The following is a 20,226-nucleotide window of genomic DNA, read 5'->3' on the forward strand; positions in this document are numbered from 1 at the left end:
CCTGGACACCAGCTAGTGAGCTTCTACAAATGCCCATCTATGTGTGGGCTTTTGTGTGAGTGTCTCTGTGTTAGGAATGATGGTATAATATTAGACTGCATGTCTGATTGTAGGTGGTATTTATAGTTCATGTATTACTCAGTAATCTGTGGAGGATTTGCTCTGAGCTGTCTGGTCAGGAGGCTACGCGTGCGTCCCAGTATTTTCCACCACCACTACCCAGTGCCTAATGCAGCAGGCATTAGAGACATCTGGCCATAGGCCGACATTCACAATTCCACAATTAAAAATAACTTATTTATGTTTCATTTAGAATATGATCTCACTGATGTGCAGAACCAAGTGCCTGTGTGTTTGTGTATGTGTGCACTATTGTTTAATTTTGTGTGCAGGGTTTGTTTGTGTTTATAAGGAACTTTAATCAAGTTCCATCTATGATAGATAGAAAGATAGATTGATAGATAGATGGATAGATTGACTGATGTAGAAACATTTGAGATTGTTTGTCCATAAAATGAAGCTGAAGTGGAGGTTGACCATGCAACATGACAATGACCCCTAACATTCCAGTAAATGCACCAAGGAATCTCAAAAAAATGGAGAATTCTGGAACAACAAAGTCAAAACCCATATACTAATCATTTTAGATGCTGTGGGATGATTCGAAATGGGCTGTGCATGCAAGAAACATTTCAAACATCACACTACTGAAAAAATTCTGCATGAAGGAGTGGAAAAACATTCTCCCAGTTCATGTCAGAGACTGGCAGATGATTCTAGGAAATGTGTTATTGAGGTTATTTCAGCCATATTGATTTGGGAATATGTCACATTTTTTGTTAATTTTCTGTTTATTTATTTAGTTATTCACGCTTTATCTCTCTATAATGTCTAAATTAACCTAAAATTTATATATGTTTGAATATGTTCAAAAAGGCAAATGTTTTCATGGAGTGTTCTAATTTTTTCACATGACTGTAGATAGAAATGAGGTCCTGACTTCAAATATATGTTTAGTGTGTAGTAAGGAAGATATAGTTGACTTCCCGCATACTCTGAGTGCTTATCTCTCGGCTCTCACTTTACCAATCTTGCTCTATTTCTCTCTCTGACCCTCTAAGCTCCTCTGCCTTATCTTTAAGTCAATCATCACTTTCATATTTATACCATGCTAATACATTCTTGCCACTCATGCCTTTACTCTCACGTGGCCAAAAACAGTCTCTGTCTGTTTTTGTAAACACACAGACACACTTTCTGAAACACAGTACCCACTGTACCACATTCTATCTAGATCCGCTGATAATTGCCAATGACCGTTCTGACCTTCCAGCTGTAAGGCCAAGTGCATGAAACACAAAATTACACACCGAGTAGAGTGTGTCCATTCACACACATTAGTAAATGACTGATATGTGTACAGATACACACTACAATAAAAAAAAAATATCTTATTGCTTTGTTGATTGATTCGAAAAAAAAAATAATACAAAGGTAATCTAAAATTTCAGATATACACATTATTAGGTGGGTTCCTGACAGCCTAATAATCATTCAAACCTCAAACTTGCTGATTTAACTGACATTAAATCCAACCCTGTCATGTGGTTAAAATCAATGTGGATGTTGCATGCGTGCTATGCATAGTGAAAACAAGACCTAATTACTTGTCCAGTTTCCACTGTACCTGATTACACGTCTTAGCACACTGTGTTTTCTACTTCTGTGGACAAGCTTTCTATAATTAAGTTAAGTTGACGTGTCCAATCAGATCCACTATGCTTCAAAAACCCATTTTATAACTTATTTATAACTTATTTTACCTTAAGAGTGTACATACAATAAACAGGTGGCAAACTTTAAATAAACCCTCTATATTAAAAGAGTACAAATACACATATACATCCACACAAACTTGTATTTGTCTGCTGCTCTATTAACTCTATCACTCCTAGTCCTATTAACCCTTGAAATGCCTCTGAACCAAAACCCTTATAGTATCACATTCAAAGACATCCCTATTCATGAGCTCCAGACTTGGCCTTTCGCGCCAGCGTCTTATTGGGTTACCGGGTGGCTGGTACCCTTGCAGTCTCTTGTCTCACTCTGTGCCGGGATCATGCTGTACTGAAGGCAGAATTGAATTAGGAGGGGTTGAGAGCTACCCTGGCACAGCTCTTAATGCACTATTAAAAAGTCTCCAAATCTATTGGCTAGGTAATGGACGGTACGCTCTCCCCGTTATCACATCCACCCATGTGCCCAGGCCATTTCATATCCAATTCATATAAACTGTCACATTTGGGCTGTAACACTTTGTTCTCTACTCTGTCATCTTTCATAAGAGATTAAGATGACATACCACTTTATTCTACCCAGTTTAGACTGGTTCCTCTTTCTATTCCTACCTTTGACTGCTCTATATTCTATCTCTTTAGTAAAGACACACGTAGCATAGAATAATCTCCTGAAGTATCAATGAAAGCAGCAGGTAAAGCGAGAGAGGATCCAACAGAGTAACATATAAGGGGTTAGTTTTCCAGACTCGGATTAGCCTAATCTTGGATTTAGACGGTATTTTGAATGGAGATTTTCCATTGACGCGAAAAAAGTCAACAACTGTGCTAAATCTCTGTCCTGGAAACTGCTCCAGAGTGTTTCAAAACAATCAATATTGTATGATTTGGTTGGACTGGATTATGTACATATACACAGACCACCCATTACATTATGATTACCTACCTGTCTAATATTGGGTATGTCATCCTTCTGCAACCGAAACATCCTTGACCTATCAAGATATGAACTCTATTAGACCAATTATTAGGTTTCTTTTCTGGTATCAATTCATTAGTTTCTGTATGTTTTGTGTTTGTCCAGCACATCCCGCAGATGATTGATTAGATCTAGAGAATATGGATGTCAACACATTTTGGACTGTGGTTTGCAGTCATTGTCTAATAGAACCGCAGTGATAGAAAGTGGGTAGGCTCTCTATAAATCCATGTCTTTCCCACAAAGGTGACAAACACACAATTGTCCATCCATATGATATTGAAAAAATATGACCCATCAGACAAGGCCACCTGTTTTATTTGCTTTAGGGACCAGTTCTGATGCTCAAATGCCCATTGTAGGTGGTGGACAGAGGTCAGCATGGGAACGCCGACTGGCTTGATACTTCGTAGCTTAAAATGCAGCACACACAACTGAACTGTGTGTTCTGACACCTTTCTGTTGAAACCAGTGTGAACTTTTTTTTAAGCAATCTGAACTACAGAAACTTTCCTCTCGGACCACACAACACTACCAGCTGTTGCATCAGTGAGCCTAGGTCTCCCATAACCCAGGTTCACGTTTTTTTCCATCCTTGGACCACCTTTGCAGACTAGGAACATCCCACAAGAATTACAGTCTCTAGAGATACTCTGACCAGTCATCCAGACTTCACAATTTGGTCCTCGTCCAAGTGGCTCAACTTTTTATGTTAATCTTCTGTTTTCAACACATCAATAAAGACACAATATTAACTCTCTAATTCATCCCACCCACTGAATTGATCACACATGCCATGCAGGAAGATAATCAATGTTATTCACTTCACCTGTTAGTGGTTATAATGATATGGCGGATGGTACAGTGGTATATAAATTGATTAAGAAGTGTTACCTCAAGGGAGCAGTTTGTGAAAGCCCACACCTTTACAATATGCAAGGTCACTTGGTCAGCTTGCATGATATTGGGACACCTTATTTTCCAAAGTTGTTCGTCCATTTAACTCCTCAAACCACATTGTCACCTGTGTACAGGAAACACACAGAAAGCAATTACTTTTGTTCTTGTCTAGTTGAAGTTGAACAGCTAATAAAGTAATCAAAAATGACACTAAAATACTGAAGGCCTATTTTTACTACATGTATTAAATGTATCAACATATATACAATTTGTTTTCTTTACTCCAGTTGTATGCATCAACATACCCACTTTCTCATCTTAAACATCTGATAAGTCAGTTAACATGTGAAATCCTTGCTCATACAGATAAATGACACAAATTAATTCTTCAAAATGTAATCATTATTCAGGCTGTGATGTAAACAAAGTCAATAAGAGTGCTTTAATATTGAATTGTTAACAATTTAGAGTGGTGGTGATAGGAACCAGCTACAATATAATGTCTACAATGCAAGTAAATCAATTTGATTGATCCAAAATGAGTGAACCTACTTTATTTTGTAATGTAATGTTTATAATCACATTTTGTGTAATGAGTATGTAAGAGAGCTTTTAGAAGCCACTTTGTATGACTATGTTTTCATCTTAACTATTAAATTAAGTGCACATTAATTATTTATTGAAATTACCTTTAACTGGCATTAGTCAAGGTTCTAGTTGTGCTGCTTAAGCATAACATAAATGATCCAACCAGGGATCAGCACAAAGGTTATAGTTCATCTATTTAAGCACTTTCAGGCCATTACAATTTAGACACAGTGCTGAGCTGAAGTATCTTACAATATCTGACAGTTTTGGCAGGATTAGGCTTGGCTGCTTTCAGTTATGTACAGTAGTAACTCTCTTTCCCGTGGCCCATTTTTCCACTGGTGAATTCCAGCATACTGGATTAGAGAGATTAAAGTCAAGCCAGTCGCCTATGGTCTGACAATTCCCTGCCAGCACTCTCCTTCACATCTCTATAGTCTTTCTTTTCTATCTCGGATTCATTCTGATATTACCATATTGCAAACATTTAAACATACATAGTTTTGAATGTTTTTTTTTTATACAGAACCAGTCAAAAGTTTGCTCCTCTCATTCAACGTGTTTTAATTATTTCATGATTTTTTACATTGCAAATATTATATTAAAGACATTAAAGCTATACAGGAACACATTGAGTTATTTTTAATCAGAAAGTTTTAAACATATCAGAATATGTTTTATACTTCAGATTCTTCTAAATTGCCACATTTAGCATTAAAGACTCATCTGCATACTCTGGGTTAAGAATGCCAGAAATGGAAAGGTGTGTCCAAGGTGTGGACATTTAAGTGTCATACACTGCCTGACCAAAAAAAAGTCGCCACCAAAAAACCTTTTTATATATATATTTTTAAATATTTAATTGGCCCACCTTTTGCTTTGATGTGGCATTGTTTCGATAATATGGAAGCCCATTTCCGCCACCTGAAGAAAAAAAAAACGTCCTCAACTAAGTCATAATTATGAGATAGAAAAGTCATAATTATGGGATAGTAAGTCATAATTATGAGATAGTAAGTCATAATTATGAGATAGTAAGTCATAATTATGAGATAGTAAGTCATAATTATGAGATAGAATGTCATAATTATGAGATAGAAAGTCATAATTATGAGATGACTTTTTATCTCATAAATATGACTTAGTATCTCATAATTATGACTTTTTATCTCATAAATATGACTTACTATCTCATAATTATGACTTTTTTATCTCATAATTATGACTTACTATCTCATAATTATGACTTTCTATCTCATAATTATGACTTACTATCCCATAATTATGACTTTTCTATCTCATAATTATGACTTACTATCTCATAATTATGACTTTTCTATCTCATAATTATGACTTAGTTGAGGACGTTTTTTTTTCTTCAGGTGGCGGAAATGGGCTTCCATACGATAAGCTTCTGAAATGTCACAAGATTTATTTCAATCCAGTGTTGCATTAATTTTTCACCAAGATCTTGCATTGATGATGGTAGAATTTGGCCGCTACACAAAACCTTCTCCAGCACATCCCAAAGATTCTGAAAGGGGTTAGGGTCTGGACTCAATAAAATATATCAGGGAAGAATCCATTGATGGAATAACTTGGTCTATATTCAGTGTATTCAGGTTGTCAGCTGACCTCATTCTTTCAGCAGATACTGTTGCGGAACCTAAACTTGACCAACTGCAGCAAACCCACATCATTTACTCAGTTAAATCCAGGTGGCAACTTTTTTGACCAGGCAGTGTATTTTAAGATGTATAATTTGTGTCAGAAATCTTAATCTGTATTTAATCTGAGTGTTTCTAAAACGTACTATACAGATAGTCAGCTGTTTAAACATCTAAAATTCACCCAGAAAAGTGGAGCCACAGGGCCCCGGAGTCACAATCCGCGGCCATGTTCTTAGCACAGCATAGCATATAGCTAGCTAGCCTGCTGCTGCGTTCTTCCACACCTGTTCTCCAGCACTTCTCTGTCTCTAAACACAGCTAGCTAGCTAATACATCACGTTTAAACCCCCACTCATACCCCTAACACCTCCTCCCCCTGTCTGCCTGACCAGCAAAACAGCTGAGCCTCCCCCCTCTCTCTCTGTTTTCTCTCCTCCTCCACCACCTCCCATCCCCCCATCTTCTGCTTCCTCCTCCGGCTCTCTAGCTGGCTAACTCCCTTTGTTTGCTGGTTGCTGCTCTCTTTCTCAGCTGGTTGCCACACAACGCCCTTTTTAAGCTCTGATTGGTTGGTTCTTCCGAGGGGCGGAGCCTCAGTTTAGGCAGATCTATTTTTATTTGTCGAGCTCAGAGCTGAGAGTCAGTCGAACGTCATAACCAGAGAAGGAAAGGTAGCTGGAATAGCCAGTTAAGCTAACGCTTAACGACGGTTTAAGTGTTTTTTTTACGTTTTAAATATAAAAAAAGAGACATCGGTAAAGCTTTGACAACGATTTAAGTGCCTTCCAGAGGCGAAAATCGGGGTATAAAACCCTTTAAAGCCCTCTGTTTTTGTCTCCGTCTTCTCTTCCTTCCTGTTTTTCTTCTCAGTCCCGCAGTACCGAGCTAGCCCGTCGCTCTCCGAAAACAACAGAGAGAGAGAGAAACGGAAGCCAAACAAACGGCGAGAGTTTTTCCCAGTCTTCTTCTGTGCTCGGTTTCCCCCCGCGTCTCAGGGTTTGCTCAAGCCGAGGTCGAAGCCTTAATGCTGGCGGAGGATGAGCCCAGCCATCGAGGGGATGGAGACCGAGCAGCAGCAGCAGCAGCTCTATGTGGGCAAAGGGGTTCTGCTTGAGCCCTTCGTGCACCAGGTGGGGGGACACTCATGTGTGCTCCGTTTTGGAGAGCAGACCATCTGCAAGCCCCTCATCCCCCGGGAGCACCAGTTCTACAAGAGCCTCCCCGCGGCTATGCGCAAGTTCACCCCGCAGTATCGAGGTAGGTGCCATGGGCTAGCTAGCCTACAAGCTAACTGTTATATTAGGTTAGCTGACGGCCTGTTTCTCACCCCTTTTTCTAGCTAAGCTAGCTAACCTAGCATTTTCCTAGATTCTACCTCTCTCTCTCTCCCTCTCTGTGTTTCCAGCTGTGTTATTTAGCTACCTGACGTGGTGTGAGATTTTCTTTGGGTATTAAAAAAGACAATTCAATGTTAAAAATGCTAAAAGAAAAACGAATAAATCGTGACTGAACGATGAACACCAGCGGCGTTGAGCAGCGTGATGACTGTGCTATCCACAAGGCGTCGCTCATGTTGAAATATCGTGTATTGATGTTGCACTCCATGTACTTCCCAGTTTTTAGCTATAAAATGTAATAATCTGGCGTTAATCTGGATTTTTTAAAGGCAGAATAATCACTTGGAAAAATTTACAGAGCCTCGTGACTCATTAGCCGTTTTGTTTAGCGATATAGGTAGATTTACTACCTTATGAGATGAGAAAGTTCATGTTCTCTTTCTTTCCCTCTAATAATCATGATTTTATTCATGATTTAGTCACAAAATATTATGTTTGTTTTTAAAATTGGCAACAATAATTTAAATCGAAGACCTTCTAATACCCATTATCAAAAGCTCAGTCTTAAGGAAGAACAGGTGTGATTAGTTGTGATTAATCACAAAATTGTATTGTAAATCAATATTTTTTAGTCGATTGACACTAACGTTATACGTTTTAAGTTATAAAATACCTGATCTTTAGTTATTGAAATGACTTGTGGTGAGGTTATAAAAGCAGGGCACCACAAAGGGGCTCCAGAGGTGGAGCTGGGAAAACCGATGTACAGGGTCCTTAAAACAGGTAGATTAGGCTTATTCCTCAAGGTGATGCCACAATCCGACTGCTAACAATATGGTAAAAAATTTCCGGATACAAAATGCATGTTCTGAAACTCGTTCTAGTCAAGGCTAGCTTATGTGTTTGGACTTCGAAGAGACCAAAGGAAGATATAAAAGTGGGCTTCTTGGATCAAGATTGCAAAAACCTTGGATCAACAGCTGTAACTACCCTGCTTTTTTCAATATTTTGTTTATGGTTTTTGCTGATTAATATAGCTAAATTCCATCATTTGCAACCTATGTTTCTATTTCCACGTCTGAGAACATTTCCTGTTATTGTAGCTAGCTTTCTCATTAATGTGTAGTATTTTACTTCTTGGTTAAAGAATATGTAGTACCACAGTGTTTTGTTTCTAGGCCCTCTTGGGTTACAAATGCTCCTTGTAATAGTATGGTTCTGTCATGGTGATAGACCTGAAGTCTAATGGATACCTGAATTTTAGCTTGTTCTACATTCTGTCTTGCTCTCTATTTCCATTACTGTCTCATTACCCTAACAGTGTTGAGTCTTATTTTTGTTTTTGCCACTATTCCCACACATTTACACACACTGTTCAGTTCAGTTTGTAACACATTGAACATAAACATAAATGAATGGACTGTAAGATGGCTCCAAAGGCACCTCCTAGCATCTCTTAATGGACATTTGGGAAATGCTTTCTTTCCTCCTGTAATTAATAAAAAGGTGTTCTATTCTGTCAGTGTTGGACTTTGGGGATTAAAAAAAACAAGATTTCAGAATATCTTTTGTTTTTCAAAACATTTGTTGTAAAGTACTTGTTCTATTCTTGTCTGAATTTTAATGCTTTCTTAATGCTGTGACCTCTTCTTTGCTATTCTGTTAATGGTTGAGCGTTTCTTTTTCTTACAATAAATTACATTGTTTTTAAAGTCTCAAGCCTTGTGTCCTTTCTTAGTGGTTTGATTTTTGTTGCCTGTTGGTTTTGACAAACATGTTTGCCCCCCCACCCAAGCTCTCTTTGTCCCTGTCTTTCTCTACCTGTTACTTTGCTTTCTGCACGTATCTCTCTTCCATTCTCTATTTGTTGTGGACCTGTCTGATCTTTATCAGGTTAGGAGAAGGCTGTGCAGTCGGCTCTGTAACTTTTGTAAAACGCTGGAAAGTTTTAAGAACAAAAAAGAGTGCAGTGGGTAAGAGAAGCTGAAGATTTCCCAGACTGTCTATTTTTGAGCTGGGAACTCTTTGTTCTAATAAGATGAAGTGGGTATTTCGTAGTGCTGTAAAGTAACTTTTCCTCTTGTTTTCTTCCTCTTTTCTTCTGTAGGGGTGGTATCAGTGAGCTTTGAGGAGGATGAAGAGGGCAATCTGTGTCTCATCGCCTATCCACTACACAGTGAGCTCGGGGATCTGGAAAACGTGGACCCATTGGCTGACCTTGAACCCAAAAACAAGATTAAGTGGTCCAATAAAGTGCTGCTGGACAATGAAGGCTATAGCAAGGACCGAACAAGACACACACGCAAGGACAAAGACAAGGGGTAAGCAGACATTTACACTGAACACACGTTTTTTTGCTGAAATGAAATCAAACACATCAGGTCTAATTTACATGTTAGCAATATTAGTTCTGTATTTGCATTCCTCGCCTCCTGTTTGCCACAAGAACTGTATGTCCTCTATGCTTTCACTCAGTCACGATAGCTCCAGCCGTAGTGTCCTGAAGTAATGTCACTTAGGACAGTCCGAGCTATTGTCCCCCTGCTCTTGTTCAGATGAAACTCATGTTCAGCTGACATAAGAGTGTGACTGGTCACCTCCTTGTTATCCTTGTGATGAAGCAGTGTCCCACAGAGCACCAAGCTGTGACAAGCAGATGTCCTCCTTTGGAAGCTCTTGTGTGTGTCTTTGTCTTGGTTTTAGTGATTGGGTCAGGGCGAGGGGTTATGTAACAAGAACACAGCTCACTGACTTGGATCTGATCATTGTCATGACCTGGCTCTTATTTGTCTACTGATTCAAGATGAGCCAAGGTTTTCTAACACTGTTGAGCTTCAGATAACAGGAAACTTGATGTCTGCAACTGACCTCTGACGTTTCTAAAAGCTAATTTGGCAAGATAAATGTTTTCTTCATTTGTTGTAGTGAAGCCGTTTCTTGTGGTGTAAATAATTTTTTGTGCTTTCAAGTATTCTCTTCTTAAAAAGCAGCTACACTGTCTCTGAATATGGATAACCTAGACAAAGAGGTCATACAATAATAGTGAACTGTTTTAATAATTGGTATTTTAGTTTATGTAGTAGGTGTATATTAATGGTATTGGGTAGACTTGTGAAATCTGCAAAATGTGCTAGGCTCTGGCCTTGAGGTTTCCATCCCAGAGTTAAGTAGTCAAGTCACCTTTCCATGATGGGCATGTAATAATGGTCACTCTCTTTTAATTTTGTCCAGTCTAAAGCGTGAGGAGGAGCTGGAGTGGATCCAGCAGGCTGAAGTGCTTTACTACAGCCTGGAAAGGAGCAATGCAGCTGGACCACAGTTTAAGCACAACCCGTGGAGTCTCAAGTGCCACCAGCAGCACCTACAGAGAATGAAGGAGAACGCCAAGCACCGCAACCAGTACAGTATCCTTTAAATGCAGATGATCTGAAGTCTAACTAGTGTGATTTAGAAGGGATAATAATGAGGTTTCTGCCATTGTAAATCTGTTTTTAAAATGCATTTTATGGTTAAAAAAAAAACAAATCTGTATTCTCGTCTTCAAATTAAATTGAGGAAAAGTGGAAAATTCAGGCCTAATGCTGAAATGCTCCAGATATTGATTGATTAGGTTTGTAAATGGTGCTTGAATCACAGTAAGAAGTAGTGACATGCCTTCTTATTGAAGGTAATTAAAATTTTTGAGTCAGTGATTCCTTGACCCAACCCCTTCCCAGAGTTTATCCTGTTGGAGAACCTGACATGGCGTCACAGGGTTCCATGTGTGCTAGATTTGAAGATGGGCACACGGCAGCATGGGGATGATGCCTCAGAAGAGAAAAAAGCGGTTCAAATTCGCAAGTGCCAGCAGAGCACGTCGGCCAGCATTGGAGTTCGTCTCTGTGGGATGCAGGTGAGCTTTTACTTGAGATTTGTTTTTGTTTCATGTGGATAGCAGTGATGTATCTAAACTTGTTTAGCCAAGACAATTTAGTGTCTGGAGGTTTCGTCTCAATTTTGTACTGAACACCATTGTGCACTAAATGGCTGTATATTGACATGACCTGCTATCTGTAAAACAATATAAAATAAAATTAAGCCTGATGGTAGAATTGTTTCTTACCAGCAAATTGATTAGTTTTAATTTTCCTGTCTTGCTTCATACAGGTCTATCAGTCAGACTCCGGACAGCTCATGTTTATGAACAAGTACCATGGCCGTAAACTGACCCTGTCTGGATTTAAGGAAGCACTGTTCCAGTTCTTCCACGACGGACGAAGGCTAAGGCATGAACTCCTGTCGCCGGTTTTGCGGAGGCTGCGTGAAATGCAAGCGGCTCTGGAGGCATGCGAGAGCTATCGCTTCTACTCCAGCTCCCTCCTCATTATCTACGATGGAGATCCTCCTCGTTCCCGTCGCTCTCCTGAAGAAGGACTCTCAGATGAAGAGGAAGTAGAGGACGATGATGAGGAAGAGGAGGAGGAAGAAGAAGAGGAGGAGGAGGAAGAGGAGGCAGGCGCATTTGGGTTTCCTCACAGCACCGGAGGTGCTGGAGGCGGTTGCAGTACTACCAGTAGCAGCAGCAGCGGCATTAGCAGTAGTTCAGGAAGCAGCAGTAATTCTGCCGTGAGTTGCCGGGGCACCAGGCTGGACTCTGGACCCTCAGTGGATGTGCGCATGATTGACTTTGCCCATACCACATGCCGACACTACAGGGAGGACAGCGTGGTGCATGAGGGCCAGGACAGTGGTTACATCTTTGGCCTACAGAACTTAATCACTATAATTTCACAGCTAGAGGACCACAGCACAGATTAAACTGCCACAAACTCTCTCCAATGTCAGTCTCTTTTGTTACTTTCTGTTCTGCCCCCCCCCCCCCTTCTTTCTTTCAGTTCCTTTCAGCCTACTCGATGAGTAATTGATGTGGCTGTGAACTGTGCAGGTCCATTTGTGTCTTTAGTTGGTGTTTTTGTTTTTGTGTGCACAGAGGATTAAAAAGGGTTGAGGAACGCTAACATTTGAGGATGTTTTTTTTTTCCTCAATGACTATTAGCCTTCCTCACATTATCCTTCTCTACTGTTATAAGTTTTGTGTAACTGCACTTTCTTAGTTAATGGATTTACAAGCAAAAACAAAATATGTGGAAAATGTCAAACTGATTCCAGTCCCAACCCCATTCCAAAAGAAGGGTCTACTAGAGCTACAGCTTGCACTCATATTGTTCACGTTTTTGATGGACCACAAAATAAGTCGAAGGAACGACTTTAAGATTGCTAAGCGTCCTTCAGAAATTACCACCCTTGGGCCTTTTTTTGTTGTCCACAAATTCTATGTAGTTGGGTTGTAGAGAAGACATACAGAGACTCTAATAGAGCTTTATTTATTTGACATACTGTATTTCTTAAATAAACTAAAAAAAATTAAAAACATGAAATGAAACACTGAAAAATGACATTCCATGTTAATGTTATAATAATGATATTAATAAATATTATTTGACATGATACCTCTTAGATATGTTATCAAGAGTATGTTGGAGGTCAAATAAAACTTCTTTTTGTTAAATGCTGAATGTTTTGTGGGTTTCTTTCTTGATAAAAATACAACAGTTTTAGAGTAATCTTAAGCTAAAAAAACAGTTTGTACTAGTGCTAGAGCCCTTTATTTGTAGTGCTGACCCAAAGGTGCTTTAATGACCTCTTAAAACATAAGTTTAGAATAAAGTTGTGGTGGTGGCAGCAGTATTGGTGTAAAAAATATGAGGTGCAATTTCATTTAATTGTAGGATTTGGAAGTTTAATAGCTGAAATGATGATGAGTAGATATTTCTGATTTTGTTCATCCTCAGAAGCCTTGTGCAACCCTTGCAGCCTGTGGCTTCAGCAGTGAGACGGAGTTATGTCACTGGTGCATTCTCTGGTTGTCTTGTGATTTCAGCACAGTAGCCGATTGCGCATCAGTGGTTAACTGATCCTGCCAAGAGCTTTGCCCCTAGCATACTGGAAGTGCGAGAGGTGAGGGGGCACTTTCTGGCTGCTGCAAGAGCACTGATGAAGGATTAATGAATTCCTCAGTTGATTAGCCTAGAGACTATTTGAGGATGGTCACCTCATTACAACTTGGATCTTGTAATATTGCAGAACTGGAGTTCACTGATAAAAAAAAATGTTACAGCTTTGGACAAAATTATCTTTCAGATTGCAGTATGCTTCAGTTTTATTAATACCACCATGTCCTAAATGACTAGAACATCTTGTTGTTTAGTCAAAACTGGAGCACATTCTCTGTATATCATCTGAAATTAGAATGGGATCTACATCAGTGTCGAGTAACTTTGTTTGTATAATCAGATCTCACAGTGTGTCTGGTAAATTAATTAGCAACATTATGTGATGAGCAAAAAGAACACTGTGAGGTAAGGAGCTGTGTATTTTGACCTTTTGAGTTAAGTGTACTACTGGTCAAAAGTTTGAAATCCATATTTAAGATATTATTAAACTCCAGTAACAGTTGCTGCTGCAGTTCATAGTCATTTCTCATGTGATCTATCATCTCCATCATTCAGATTTAAAGTCTTGTCTTTTTAGTCATTTATAGTAAATCACTTTGAACTAAATAGAGTACTGGCACTGTATGATGACATACAAAACAGCAAGAAAATTTAGGGCTTTTACACATAATCTGAATGTACAGTTCAACACCTAAATATCGTCAATGTCCAAAATAGATATTGATACTTTTTCTTGAGGATTTGATTGCATTTATTCAAAAGAGTCAGCACAAAAGTCAAGAGTTTTGTCATATAAATCCTATTTTATATTAATGTGTAAATTATAACAATTACAAACAAACTTTATTTTAACTCTAGTATGGTTGTTCTAGTATTATGTTGCACATTTATGTTTGCAGTTTATAATGTCTGTCTGTTTCATGTTGCACCATGTGCCATTAATCTGTAAAGGCTAAATGGGCGAAAATAGACATTTTTAGAAAGACCCTACATTTCAAGTAGAGCAAAAATATATGTCTCTAGGACTGTGGTGCTACATGAAACGGACAGAGAACATAAAGTGCAAATGTGCAAATATAAATGTGCAACATGAGAGACATGCTCTGCTGCACAATGCTGGTGGATTTGTGGGCAAGGCAGGTGATATAAGATGCCCGGGGTCTCTCCTATCCATTGTAGACATTTACACCACACACACTGCATCCTCAAGGCCACCAGCATTGTGAACGACTCACTACTTTCTTACACAGACCTTTTTCACTGATACTACCATCTGGCAGATCCACCACTGCTAGACTCTGCAACAGCTTCCCCCCAGATCATCAGACTCCTGCAATGAAGGTAGAAGATAAGCTGTCCTCCAAAAGGCATTTTATAGTTAAAGATTAAGCAAAAACATATTTTTTTGTACAATTGGAACCAAAAAAAGCTGCAGCATGCACATATTTGGGCACCCTGAGATATTTGAGCTTTCAGATAATACACAGACATGATCCTCACCACAAACAATAGCATCATGTGTTTTATAAGAAGACATATTTTATTTTTAAGTGAGTAAAGATGTGTGTCACCTTTAAGTTTGTGCCTTTTGGAAATCAGGTCAGGTTTCTGTATGCACAGAATGTTTGGGTGCCACTTTTGCATGCTTCGCTTTTGCATGCCACAGAACCTTTGCATGCCACTCTAGCAGGTGAATTCACAAACCAGGAGTAGGAGGGGTTTGAGTGTGTCTCCCTTTTTTTATTACTGACTACAGATTTTTAGATATTCTAAACCAACACACATATTTTGGCTTGAGTTGTGCACTAATTGCCATTTCTGGTGAGTACTTCTGCTTGGGAGTAGCTTTAATCCTAAAAAACACCTCTATAGCTTTGTTTTCTTTTCTAATCCACTGTGTTCACCTTGTGTGGGGAGAATGGGGAAAAAGCTCACGTGCCATTGAACAGCTGCTGCAGAAGGCTTAACAGTTCCATAGGGCACATGAGACTGCAGCTTATGTGTTTTAGGATGGGCTTAAATGAGAGTGAGGTCAATTTGTGCCTGTTTGCTTTAGAGATTTATTCTCTACAGAGCTGCTGGGCGGTTCTAGCCCCTCCTACATCTGATATAACCATGTTTCAGCAGGGTCAGTGGGCCTATCTCCACAGTCAGTCGTGGTTGATCTCATTTTGCTTGTCTTGGTGTGTGTGTGTTTCAGTGCATCTTTGCTCAGTCTCAGGTTGCTGTGGAAAGTAGACCTGTTTCGTAACAGAAGAAAAAGTCACTATGGCAACAGAGCATATTTTTTCACTTCTCCCTCCCACTTCTGTGGCTGGTGCCGCCCTATATACGCTAATTAACCCCCATGAAATAGATCAAGTGAACGTATCCCTGTCCTGGAATAGAGCACAACTGGCATTGTCTTTGTCTTCCATTATAATCACTGGATCGTTGAAGAGATCTGCTCTATTCTGGTCCAGTGTAATTTGTTCGTCCTGTGAGACCCACTGGCTTTGTTCTCATTGTGTCCCAGAATAGATTCACTATGGAGTTGCTCATTTACTTTCTTCTCTTTGTACTTTGTGGTCCTTGAGCTCACAGACAGGCCCATCCACACTCACACACATCCATATTTCTTCATTCTTACATCTCCTTTTGTAAGAGACAGTGTGAGTGAATACAGCATGCACAAAATACACTGTAAGAACACTGTATATAGTTTTTACAGCATTACTACTGTGCAATAATGAACAAATATTTGACATTTCACCTCTTAGCCCTACACCTCTGTTTTGCACATTCACAACCAGGGGTAGGATGTCCTGATTCTTTTTAGATTTAAGTGGGAGAGAGGAGGTTTAGAGGTATATGGCCCTTCAAACTGAGGCTCACTGCAAGCAGAGGGCTATGAAATCACTGGCAAGATGGCAGCACAATAGTTAAGAATTACAATTATCACTATATTGCCATAACTTAATGTGTAGTTTCAATGTTTCATGGCCATTGTCTTCATAACAAGCTTATAAAATTGCTAGTAGTACGACTCGTTAGCTAGCTAGCTAGCTATATTTCCTGTTCCTGTACTTTAGATGGAAAGGTAAAGTTTGAACAAGAAACTATTGACTAGCTAACTTCAGCTTCCTAGCACCAAGTTGCTGAATTTTTTATTTGTGTATTTTGAAATTGAGTAAAAAGGTTAGTCCCATTTTTTGGGGGAAACATTTCTGCCACTTCCACTTATAACTCAGTTTTGAGGGAAAGTGACATTTAAAAACAAGAGGTAGGGGTAGAAATGAGAAATGAGGGGTAGAAATGGGCCTTGCTGTAGAACCTGTATACAGCATTATGTTCAGACTTCAGTGAAGGGTAAATTTCACATTAAACATATTTCTCCCGTGAATCACAGTAATTTGTATGTGTAACTTTGATATTGGTACGTTTTACATTATTTACAAATTATGCTACTAGTTTTTTTATTATCATGCAGACAGAATATTTATTCCCTCAATAACTGTATTTATTAATGAACTTTAATTTGCTGTTTATTGGCTCCCTGCTGCTATTCTATATTAATTCTATGATAATTTTAATACATTTTTAATTAATCATTTATTTGATAACATCATCAGTTTGCAGAAGGAGTATCATTATGCAATGTGGTTACTCAGGTACATTGCTAGCTAGCTAGCTGCATGTGTTTTTGCACTATACTAATGCTAGTTAGATGGCTCCATTTGGTAAATGCTTTACTTGTTTTTTTCCCATCTTTTTGGATTTTTTGAATTCTGAAAGGTTTTATGTATTTATTTTTGTATTCAGAACATCAATGTTGTTTTACAAAACATTAAACCTTTCCAAAAAACACAAAATATATATTTTAGTACAAACAGTATATGTACTTAATAAATGTTCTCCAATTGTAATTGTAAAATGTTAAAGAAAATGCAGTTGTGCCTTTCATGTAGTCTGATAGCTGCTGTGGTAAAAAATACAGCAGGAAATAACTGCAGTAATAATTACATTACAGTGATTGTTACTTAGATATATAACAGTAAAATATAGGTGATTAAATGTACATGATGCATACTTTAAAATGTACTCCGTTACTGTCAATTTTACAGTGTCCTTTTTACAGTGTAGATACTGAATAAGATAAACATGCATTGTTTTCTTTATGTTTACGGTTAAAGTCATGTTTCTAACACATAAGCAAATTTGGAGAAACTGTTTAGGTTTGCTGTTTGTGTGTGTGTGAAACACAACTGTGTACCCATATATTTGTACATGTTGTGCTAGTTTCTTCTTTTTTGTGTTTCGATTCCGGTTATTCAGCTTAGAGGAAGTTACATATGACTACTGACCTCACTTCCTCATTGGGTTAGTGTTGGTTATGGATGAGCACAGCTGAAATCAACACAGTGATTAAAAGTGTTATTGTGTTCATAATCTCTAATGTAATTGCAGTCTGGTGCTCTTCTCATCACTCATCCTACTGCTGATAATACTCAGCTTTAAAAGTCAGAATGTCAGTTTAGACAAAAATGAGAGCATAGTGATTTAGACTTGGGATGCTTCTACAGATCCTCAAAATGTTTAGTTTGGGCTAAACCAAAATAGCATGTAAAAGGTGCCGTGAAGCACAGTCTGGCCTAAATGGACCAAATATGGTCCAACCAAATGAGGTGGTCTCGGTTTGGATCAAGTGAACCATGGTCGTGTTTGCCTACAGTGTAAAAGCACTTTTTTATAAATTGGGCTTTGAGGCCAATTACAGCAAGATTTTGACAACAATTCAGCAAAAAACAATAAAAGGAATCTGTATTGTGCAGAAATCGGAGCCGTCTTCTTTTTGTGCATGCGTGCCACGCAGCAGAATGGGTGCAACAGATTACACTTGTGACATGTATCTTATGTAACTGTAAATTAACACATATGCATGATTATATGCATGCAAAGTGCATCAATTCTGCCAGTGAGTTGGATTTAATAATTGGAAATGAACAACAGTCTACAAACCAAACAGTGTCGAGCATGGGCAGTTTGTTCCTTAGGGTGATCATGCCACTTCCAACCAATGGGTGACAGGAAGGATTTTTTTCTAGCACGTTCAAACAGCCACATTTTATTAAAGAAGGCATTTACAGTGAACTTCTGGATATAACACTCCACAAATACTGTACAGTATGTAAGCCATGTACTGATTACTGGTGATAGTGCTTTTCACGGCAAGGTGACAATGGCGAGTTAGCCAGCTGATTTATTTGTACTGTGAGATTTGACAATTGTGTTGTTAGAAAGCTGTAATTTAAACATTGAGCAGGTCACCTTGGCCATCATTGCAACAGTTGCCCCCTAAAAGATTTAGCAGGAGCCATCAATGATGTCAAGTATGGTAAGACACAGTCCATGTAGGTGATGAGGACAGGACATAGTTTATTGGATTGCTCTGTAAACTGCAGTGGGAAATCAAAACTAAGCTGAGCTGTGATGCCATAATATTATAGTGTCACCAGGGGTAAAAATAATTAGGTCAGGCCATTGTCCTAGATAGCATGAAATGCCCACCAACAAGTAGTGGTTTTGTCTTAAAATGGTAGCTCACCTGCAGAGACCATTATTCAACACCATAATTTTGGGTGCTCTACCATCAAGTATGAAGTACACACACACAAATACAAATAACTCTCCAGCAACAAGAAAAAAACATAACTAGCCAGAAACAAAGGGTGGTCCCAGATCATGCAGAAAGAAAATTGTAGTCTGACCGAAAGAATACTGTACATAATATTATTAAAAACAGTTCAAGAATAGATAGATAGATACCATGTTTAATATATAACATGTTTAATAGCTTTCTGGACACTGTAAAAAAATATTTTTTCCTCTTGTTCACTCACTCTCTCGAGCCTGTCGTATTAGCAGACAAACTTCCTTTTCCTTTAGGTTCCCTTTAGACAAGTCTGAGAGCCTAGGCAGGTTTGAGAGCTTAGGCAGGTGTAAGAGCTTATAGGCAGGTCTAAGAGCTTAGGCAGGTCTGTGTGTGCGCAAAAGGCAGAAAGTAAGAGGCCTGGTTGTTTTGACAGAGGTTAAATTCACCGTGCACCCACAGTGACAGAAGACCAACTCTACAGTATATTACATAAACAGTGAGAGAGAGAGAGAGAGAGAGAGAGAGAGAGAGAGAGAGTGGGTGAATGTGTTTAATCAAATCCCTTCACTTCTTTCACTACCTCTTGATCAGGCCAGAATCTCACTGGATGAGATTATATGCAGATGACGGGTTGTGGGTTGCATTCTCAGAATAAATATCTCAGCTTTCAGCTGTGTCTAAAGCTTTCATTGATGAAAATGAGCATAAATTGGGCCAGTGTGTATTCACAGCTTTGCTCTGCAGTCATGCTTGTTTTCATATCACAGCTGTACAGCCACACTCTCATTTGAGAGGATGCTCAGATGTGTTCACATGGACAAACCATGCTATTTTGTTATGTAACACCTGTGTGGCAGCCTAAAGCAGTGTGTATATGCAGATGTAAATTTCATCTCCTGCTGCAAAACCAAATTCCTTGTTCCTTTAGCTCATAAACGTACAGTAAATGTACATAAATAATGTACTAAAGACACTTCTCATCACTGAAGACGACCTGTTGCTATTCTAAGACACTCCATAAAACTCTGGAACAACTACATTCTGTCTATGGTAACATTTATGTAGAATTAAGGGCGCAGTCATCATAATGTTCTGCATGCATGTGCACTGTGCAGCATTGCTTGTAAAAGATGCTACCAACATAACAGCACCACTATTTGCTTAGGTCACATGAACACCAGAGCATATAACCTGCACTGTGAAATTTGCATGTATCATGATGTCAAAACTAACCACCAAGTTTCATTACGATCAGTTGTTTCCTTCTGGGTGCAACACTTTTATATAATGAGTGCTTGTGCTGCTGTGAAATACCAGGGCAATCTGATATT

The 20,226-nt window shown here is 38.8% G+C and overlaps 1 protein-coding gene and 1 long non-coding RNA gene across 4 annotated transcripts in view; one reads left to right on the forward strand and one right to left on the reverse strand.

Moving 5' to 3' along the window:
* The window catches only part of LOC111193766 (uncharacterized), a 50,055-nt gene extending 43,492 nt beyond the window's left edge, over nucleotides 1-6,563 (reverse strand). Inside the window, exons 1-3 of one of the 2 annotated variants that reach the window (XR_002650706.2) lie at nucleotides 6,115-6,563; nucleotides 3,670-3,799; nucleotides 2,743-2,791 (exon numbers count right to left, since the gene is read on the reverse strand). This is a non-coding gene — a long non-coding RNA (uncharacterized LOC111193766). The remainder of the gene's footprint in view (nucleotides 1-2,742; nucleotides 2,792-3,669; nucleotides 3,800-6,114) is intronic. The other variant, XR_002650707.2, reaches the window with a different exon arrangement.
* Nucleotides 6,564-6,579: 16 nt separating this feature from the next.
* On the forward strand, nucleotides 6,580-12,825 carry ip6k2a (inositol hexakisphosphate kinase 2a). Of its 2 annotated transcripts, none has more exons than XM_007253275.4 (5): nucleotides 6,580-7,190; nucleotides 9,378-9,591; nucleotides 10,502-10,674; nucleotides 10,987-11,162; nucleotides 11,417-12,825. In XM_007253275.4, exons 1-5 carry the CDS (start codon nucleotides 6,971-6,973, stop codon nucleotides 12,065-12,067), a joined length of 1,434 nt encoding a protein of 477 aa, XP_007253337.3. In that variant the 5' UTR covers nucleotides 6,580-6,970; the 3' UTR covers nucleotides 12,068-12,825. The 2 variants fall into 2 exon arrangements, with proteins under 2 accessions (XP_007253337.3, XP_022531432.2); XM_022675711.2 differs by lacking the exon at nucleotides 6,580-7,190 and adding an exon at nucleotides 7,216-9,243.
* Nucleotides 12,826-20,226: the final 7,401 nt, after the last annotated feature.

Source organism: Astyanax mexicanus, chromosome 5 (assembly GCF_023375975.1).
Source record: "Astyanax mexicanus isolate ESR-SI-001 chromosome 5, AstMex3_surface, whole genome shotgun sequence".
Classification (NCBI taxonomy): domain Eukaryota; kingdom Metazoa; phylum Chordata; class Actinopteri; order Characiformes; family Acestrorhamphidae; genus Astyanax; species Astyanax mexicanus.